At 41.5% G+C, this 8,624-nt stretch overlaps 1 protein-coding gene across 3 annotated transcripts in view; it reads left to right on the plus strand.

The window, feature by feature from the left end:
- The window catches only part of LOC102378729 (DPY30 domain-containing protein 2), a 7,834-nt gene extending 804 nt beyond the window's left edge, over positions 1-7,030 (plus strand). The window contains exons 2-5 of one of the 3 annotated variants that reach the window (XM_025215265.1): positions 660-858; positions 973-1,095; positions 4,293-4,400; positions 6,187-7,030. In XM_025215265.1, coding sequence (XP_025071050.1) covers positions 706-858; positions 973-1,095; positions 4,293-4,400; positions 6,187-6,429 — 627 coding nt within the window. In that variant the 5' untranslated portion in view covers positions 660-705 and the 3' untranslated portion in view covers positions 6,430-7,030. The remainder of the gene's footprint in view (positions 1-659; positions 859-972; positions 1,096-4,292; positions 4,401-6,186) is intronic. The other 2 variants (XM_025215266.1, XM_025215267.1) reach the window with 2 other exon arrangements.
- Positions 7,031-8,624: the final 1,594 nt, after the last annotated feature.

Raw genomic sequence — 8,624 nt, forward strand, 5'->3', positions numbered from 1 at the left:
CCGGGAGATCACAACCATGCCAGAAACAGGAGGCAGATGCTGCAGAACTGGGGCCAGGCAGCTGAGGGCTTCTGCTGGGACCAAGAGTGGGTAGCTGCGGAGGCTGAGTCCCCACAGGTGTGCACTCACAGCCCTGTCTGGGCATGGTGCGCTCCTTCAGCTTGGAGCCCCACAGCTCCCAGCCAGGGGAAACCCGGCTATATGCACAACTCAAAGCTGGATAGCAACCAGCTATAAAGTCAGTACTTTTGAGTCTAACTTTACACCTAGTTGGAGCTTTTTATGGCATCCTAGCTATTTTGCATATGTAGCTTGTCTCAAGGTAATTGTGCAATGAATCAGTTAATTGCAGGATACCTATAACAAGGAGAGGGGGCCTTAGGGCCCTGCTACACCTTCAGATTAAAGATGGATAGAAAGCAGCTCTAGAACTGTTACACATTTTCAAACACTAGCTGTGTACCTGGGTGGCTCTTTTTATAGCTGGATAGCCATATTTATGGTGTGATAATTACTTGGCATATGTGGCCAGTCAACGTTTCTTGGGTGATTCCCCAGTGAATTGCATAATATATGTAATGTGCAGCATTACATGTAATGTAATGTGTAGCATGTGTAATATATGTAATGTGTGTCCTACTTAATGCCTTTTATCTTAGATCAGGACAAATTCATTTTCCCGTACTTTGCTGCGGTTGATAGAAGATGGGAATGGATACACGCTACCTCAGAAAATGTGTCGGAAAGCACTTGGCTGAGGGACTTGCAGAAGTGGCAGAACATCACCCAGCAGACCCCATTGATTACCTGGCACATTGGCTTTATAACTACAGGAAAAATATAAAGGAAGGTGAAGAGGTAAGCTTGCTTTCATTTTAAAAAAATCAATTTTGAAATGTGTCCCTAATACAACTTACTCTAATCATCCTTTTTTTTAAATTTGTCAATGGTATAATGTATCTGCAATGCTAGAGGAAACTTAAAGCAGCCATGCTGGAACAAGAACAGGAAAAGGTCACAAGACACCTGGAATTGATTGAAAATCAGAAAGCTGAAGAGCTTCTGATCAAGCAGGAAATTGAAGAGCAACATGAGGTTTGATAGGTTTAACTTGTATATGAAATGATTAAATTGAAACTTCATAAATATTTTGACATGCTCAAAAATTCAGTAAAAATTTTAAACATGTACAGCACTAATCTGAAAGCATATGGTAACTCTTAGCTAAAATGTTTATTACAACATTTTCAATTTAACCCTTCCAATCCCCTGCAATTAAAGTAGGTAGGTAAATAAATGTACCCGCTTTATAGATGTGAGAGTACTTTAAATTCTATCACTTTTAGTTCATGGCATTTGGTATATTACTATCTGATAGCACACATTTATGTTCTTCATTTCTGTGAAGTCTAGTTGTACTTATATTGTCACTTCTGTCTGCCTTGTTACATAAATCATAAGCAGCTTCTATAGTTTTGTCTAGATTGGAAAAGATTTTCCAAATGTTTCTCTCTATTGCTGATACCTAGTCCAGTTTCATCAGCAATAAAACCATTTGAATTTCAAGTATAAATTCTGTCCTGTTTTGAATACTATATCACAACTAGTAAAATTTATGGATGATGTAAAGATTGGCAGAATGGTAATAATGATGGGGAAAGTGAAGTCACTCAGAGCAATCTGGAACAAAGTGCCTTTTAATACAGGTGAATGAAAGCAAAGTTATGTATCTAGGAACAAGGAACCTGTGTCATTCCTGAAAGATACAGGACTAGGAGGGGCATCCTGGAGGGCCATCAAGTCCAATTCCCTGTGCTTATGATAAGGTAACCAAAGGATTATTTTTAATTTCCTTTTCAGACCCTCAGTCATATTTGCAATAATATTTGAAACGCCAACACTCTGCAACATGCCATATCAAGGAAGACATTGGTCAATATATACACTTGGAAGATTCTAGGAAAAATACCAGGGGTCACAGTGAATAAGCAACTTGACATGAATTCCCATGCAATGCTGTGCATCCTTGAATACATAGACAGAAGTTTAAAAAATAAGACTATGGAGATCTTTTTCCTCTATAAATGATACTGATGAGAGATATACTAGAATACCATATAGAGTGTAGTAGGGTGACCTTGGGCGCTTTAATTCACATCAGCCTGTTTTAATGCGCATTAAAGCATCACTAAAGAAAGCTGTTGTTTTTAGATAATGCCCATTAAAATAGTCTAATGCACATTTCCCAGTACCTCACAATGGAGGGCACCTATACACAAGCATGGAGGCTACTTCAAAACGCTGGAATTCCAGCATGTCGAGTCTGCTGGAGTGTGACAATTGCCACGCTGCAGCAGCCTCTGGTGTTTCGTGTATCAGTGTCCCTGTGCTTGAAAATGGTGGTGGGAGCACTTAAATTAAAGCTCGTTCAAGCGCCCCCACTGCCGTTTTTAAGCTCAGGGACGTTGATACAGGAAACGTGGCAGTTCTTTAATTAGAGCCGCTCTCAGAGAGGCTCTAATATAAGCACTGCTTCCCCACCCCTGGAGCACACGTAAAAGTGCCCAAAGGTACAAGATTTAATCCGCATTAACTAACGTGTTAATCCACATGTGGACACTCTACATATGTCCCTGATTGGTGGGGACAGTCCCAGATTTCAAAGGTCAGTCCCAGTTGGCTGGTGAAAATTAAAACAAGAGTCCAGGGTATGGAGGCAAAGTTGCAGGAGCTGTTAAATAGGAAGCCCTATTAACACTAATTGTTATTTCACAGGTGATTGCTAACACCTGTGAAGTGAAGAACAATGGGCCATTAACGGGCCATTGACTCATTGGAGCAGAGGGGGGCAGGGGCAGCTGGCCTGCCAGCCAGGTTTCACATTGTCCCTTATAGTCACCCTATGTCAGGGTCGGGCAATTATTTTGGGCGGAGGGCTACTTACTGAGTTTTGGCAAGGCATCAAGGGCCACATGACAAGCAGCCAGGGGCAAATAAATATTAATTTTATAAATTTTTAGGGGCCCCGCGGGCCGGCTAGAATGGCCTGGCGGGCTGCGTCTGGCCCCATGGCCGCATTTTGCCCACCCCTGCCCTAAGATGTAGTGTTAGTAGTCTAATAAGGATGTTGAAAAACTGGAGAGCCCTTAAAATGCTTTTGCAGACCTGAGGAAAAAAATGTTTTGCAGTAGGGTTGGCAACCCATGGCCCTTGAGCCAGATCCAACCTGTGGAGAGACTGGATTTGGCCTTCTATAGCTCAGGGAATTCATAATATGCCCAAGCAACAGAAGAGGCATCCCCAGGGTCCCATTGCCCACCTTTTTATATCTATTCCCTTCATGGCATCTGCTGATCAACAGGAGGATGCAGGCCACAGCAGGGATTGGGTTGCAAGCAGGACCCATAGTGGTAAAAATTTGCTAACTTCTGTTCTACAGTAAGAAATTTGAAGACCTCTGTTTGTCAAAGCAGCCCTGAGGAATGACTTAATTATGATATATAAATATCTTGTGGAGGAAAGGTTGGGCACCAAAGAGCTCCTTACCAAAAAAAGATATAACAAGAACTAGTGGTTGGAGCTGAAGCCAGAAAAATTAAAATAAGAAATAAGTCACAGAGTTTGTTTGCTTTGTAATAATGAAATAAGCATTGGGACAAACTATCAAGGGAAGTAGTAGATACTCAGTCTCTTATCTTCAGATCAAGACCAGATGCTTTTCTGAAAGATTTGCTTTAGTTAAACACAAGTTATTGAACTCAATAAATAAGTAACTGGGTGAATTTTAGCAGCCTATAGGAAGTCAGGCTGGATGATCCCTTTGGGCTTTAACAGCGTTGAATCTAACCAATACAGGGTGTAGAATGTTGCCAGCATCCTTTAGGCTATTTCATCTATGGTTCCCAAAGTCACTAACACTGGTTGAGCCAAAGCAGAATTAGCAATAACTAAAACATTCCCCAGTGTAGATAAGACTCCAGAGACTGGCTCCTTAAATTAACATTTGAAGTAAATCTTACATCAGCATTATGAATGAAGTTGGACACTGCAGAAATGAAGAATTTAAATGTGAGCTGCTAGGTAATATGTGTTGAATGTTTTACATAGGTTGACACTTGAGAGCCATTAGCGCTTACAGGTTAATGAATTATTTTTAAATATTCTCCATGGGTCTAATCATGTTCCCACTGCAATTAAAAGTAAAATCCCAGTGGCTTTAGAGTGAATAATATTATACAGATTGTTGGTCATATTTTTTTTCCTTTCTTAATCAAATTTAACTTTTATCCTAGAAGATGATTACTGATCAGTGTCCAGCAGATGCAACAGCACAGCTCATTGAGAAATATGATACCCCTAATTTACCAACAGTTGTAGAGCCTGAGGAGAATGTGTTAGGAGTAAGTCTTATATTGTACTTAACTATACATAATGCCTAAGTATGTTTTTATACTTTCAGTTTCATATATTCATATTCTATCCGCTCCAGTTAACCAGGTACACAACACACTTTGTAAAAGTGACTCAATGTATATATATCAATAGACCAACACCAGTACAGAATAATTTGAATGAGTTCTCTATGATTTTTAGGTAAATAAACTCATGTTTTGAACAGTACTCAGTCTCTTCAAGAGAGAAGACATTTGGTTTTAATAAACCTTGTAAGTGGCATGTTGGAAATATTGCCTACATCTCAGTTCCTTAGGGATGGAATTTATCAGTTTTGGTATTTGTAAGACTTAAACTACAGGTTATTTAAAAGAAAGAAAAATCCTGGGAGACTTTTAATATAAGAGTTAACATTGAAAATGTGGCATCTACAAAACACCACTTCAAAAGCAATTTAAACTTTACAGGCAAAAGTCTTCAGTGTGTTTTCTTTTAAATAAGTTCCTGACATCAGCTGATTAAAGGAGGGATGTTTCAATATTGCCTTGTCTATAAATTTGCTGGCTCACACTCAGGTGAGAACATCAGTGTTCTTTTGAGGTGGGGTCTAAAGTATGAGTGGCACCTCATGAGCAAAACAGATTTGTAATTTGAAGCAATAACTCTACTTTCAAATGTCAGTCAATAAACCAACACCTGGGATTAATTTCTTCAGTCAATGACTCAAATGACATCTGCACTCGCAGCCATAAATCTGGAGTCATTGTAGAAAATAGTTTCATAGTTTCAGGGTCGGAAGGGACCTAATAGATCTTCTAGCCCGACCCCCCGCCAGGGCGGGAGAACAACCCAAAAAAAAAAACAAAAACACTCACTTTTTAGTGAGTGTTTTAATAGTTAAGGGCAAGAAAATCTAACCTGAAATGCAATTAATTCACCACCCCTCCCCCAACCCCCTCATCCGCACCCATGAAAACCATGTGTTCTATATACATCAAAACCTTGACAAGTGTGTGAAAGTAAGTAATAGCTGAAAATAAAATCAATTTTTTCCAAGTAAAGAACTGTCATATCTCATGACTGAGAAAACAGTCTGAAATGGAAAAGAATCATACGGCTGGATTAATATATTGAAGTAGGTTTGGCATGTTGTGGCCATGATGGTCCAGGAAGTTTGCAAGAGGCAAGAGGTTTTTTTGTGATATTTTTATTGGATCAACTGTATAGTTGGGAGAGATGCAGGACAAACTTTCAGGTACAAAGCACCCTTTTATAGGTCTGGGAAAAAAGCAGATACAAGCTAAGCTAAATAACAGAAATTATTTGTATTTCATGTAAATGAAAGCAATTGCTTCCTTAAGTGTCACTTCCTTCCATTGCAATCTTCTGTGTGTGCTCTCACTGCACCTCTGCACTAATTTTGAAGTCAGAGTTCCCCCTGGTAAGAGACCCCCAAGTGTGCTAGATTATGGGTATAAACCAACTTTCTGACAGTCAGATCAAGATGAGAGGCTACAGTGTACCTGAAAGAAGTGGCTGTTCCCTAGTTTTGGATTTTTATAGCATGTTAAGAGTCGCCAACAAAAGAGAATCAGTTGATATAAGTGCTATCATATTTTTTATCTATACATAATTTGCACTTGTGAAGTATTACAAACGAGACAATAGTGTAATAGTGTGTGGTTTGTGTATTAATACTGGTTGTGATTACATGCCATTGGATTTTTTTCCAAAGGTGTTCATGGCTTTCATTTGTTTGTGTGTGTTTATAAAATTAATTACTTTCATGAACAGAAGGGGAGTAAGGAGAAAGAGATGTACATTTTGGTGGAAGCTAAAGCTATTGAGACAAAACCAAAAGCACCAGAAGAAAAAGTCAATGGAGGTGATTCAACATATGAAGATCATGAAATGAATGAGTCATTAGATATGGTTAACAATGAAACTGTACACCAAGTCCCAAACGATGCTGCTGCAGAAAAAGGTTCTTTAGAGCTTTCTGAGGAGGTTGCTGATAAAGCTAAAGAAAGCTACTAATCAGTAAGACATTACATCAAAGATGGAGTATTTCCACATAAGGAACATGGATACTGTGGAGATCCAAACTGAATATCAAGACATAAAAATGTGTGAATTGATAAATTCTCCCTCTCGTTTAGGCTTTTTTAAAAAGGGATCAAGAATTCTCTTATTTTTTTCATGATGGTCTACAAATACTAAGGTTCATATCCTAAAATGTGTATGTGTGCATTCACATGTATGCATACTGGTGACTATATTTGAACGTATATGGAAAATAATGAAAAAATATACCTCTGGTATTGAGCCTTTTCTCTAAACTTGGGTATCGCTTACATCCTTGCATTATAAGCCACCTGTTGCATTTAATTTTCAAAATGCGTGTGCTAAGAAAAATGCTACTTTATTAATTATGTACTGAAATTTATTGGATTAAATAGAATTACTCTAACAGCTAATTTTGGAAATAATGCATGATTTAGAACAGTTTTAAGTGTACTCAATAGTAACTAAATCTTTCTTAGGCACTAACTAAAGAGAACAAACAACTTTAAAATTTGCCTCTGTAAAAAAGTCTTCTTTTTTAACTGAATAACAGTATAAAATCTTTTCTGAGTAACTGCTACTGGGTACAGAGTGTCTAGTCAAGCTCAACTGGACACTGTCGGAGCCCCTCCTGTTGAGGTGGGTGTGCGCCATGGTTGTCCACTGTCAGGCCAGCTCTACACCATTACCCTTGAGCCCTTCCTCTTGGCTCCTCTGTAAGAGGGTGGTGATTGAGAAACCTGTCATGAGGTGACAGGACTGGTCCTTCCAGTGTATGATGCCGATGTATTCCTTGCCATCCAGGACGTGGCAACCTGGGACAGGTGGAGGCCTGCCAGTCCATCTACTTGGTGGCTTCCTCTGCCCAAGTTAACTGGGGCAGGAGCTCTGGTTTGACAGTAGGTGACGAGTAGCAAGTGGGCTTGCTCCCACCTCTATTCCAGAACATTTGATGGAGTACAGGCTAGTTGCTCTTTCTGGGAGTCTATTTGTTCACCAGTTACCTGTACCTGCCAGAGAACTGGCACTAGATGGAGGTCTGGGTGAGCAGCTGCAGACATGAGTGGGCCTACCCCAGTGTTTCTGCCTTTGCAGGAAAGTGCTGGTCATCAAGTGCTGGTCCTGTCCATGCCCTGGCACTGTTCAACACCCTGCCCATACCCCTGGAGCTCCTGGCCAGTCTCCAGGGAAGGGCATAGGGGTTCTTCTGGCTGGGACAACACAGGGTCTCTGCAAGTGTCCTGAGCCTCCCTTTGTGGGAAGTCAGGTAAGGCCTGGCCTGCATCTGCAGCCAGGTTCACATCTTCCACCTTCAAGCCCTGTGGAGGCTCCTATATGGTGCTGGTAGCAAAGTGGAATGGTGCCTGATCGACTGTGCCACTATCTCCGAAAGTTCTGATATGACTGGCAGTTCTTCTATTTATGAAGTCTCCCCAGTGCAGGACCTAGAGCAACTGCTGACTTGCTACCAGGACCTCCTCGGGGCCTGGAGGCTGGTCCCCACCTCCAAGTCTCCAAACAGTGTCACCTAGGGCACCAACATCCTAGCCAAACCCATGCTGAAAAATCCTTAGCTGATGACTGGTAACAGAGATGCCCTGAGTGCACCGAAGGATGGTTCTGGCCAACTCCACTCGTATCAGGGACTATGCCGAGCAGGGGTTGATGGATCCCTCTGCACGGGCCAGGAGCATGGAGCTGCCCAGGCCGTGTACTCCATGCTGTTTGCTCCAGGAGGCAAAAGCTACCCTGCCACCCATTGCCCTCAACTATATCAGCCAGGTCCTTTAAGAGGGCAGTACCCATGCTTGGGTATCCTCCTGCCCTCTAGAGCTCATTGTGGGGCCACTGCCTCAGCAGGTCCTATGTTGCTCCTTGTCCCACCATTTCAGAAGGCTGGGGGAAATGAAGCTGGTCTGCCTCCGAACAGCTCATCATGGCAAGCTCTACATGCTCACCCTCCGCACATTCCATCATCCCATCCTTGCATCCTGCCCAGAAAAGTGGTGAGGCACCTTCAGCAAGGGCAGGGGCAAAGTCCTCAGTGGACAAGTCTGTATTTCATCCTGATCCCATACCCATGAACTATGTGGGGACTTCAGCTGGCAGCTCCTTCAAGGAGCTGTCACTACAGGTGTGTATCTGGCACACCGTATGGACAGCCTTCG

Source organism: Alligator sinensis, unplaced genomic scaffold (assembly GCF_000455745.1).
Source record: "Alligator sinensis unplaced genomic scaffold, ASM45574v1 scaffold822_1, whole genome shotgun sequence".
Classification (NCBI taxonomy): Eukaryota; Metazoa; Chordata; order Crocodylia; family Alligatoridae; genus Alligator; species Alligator sinensis.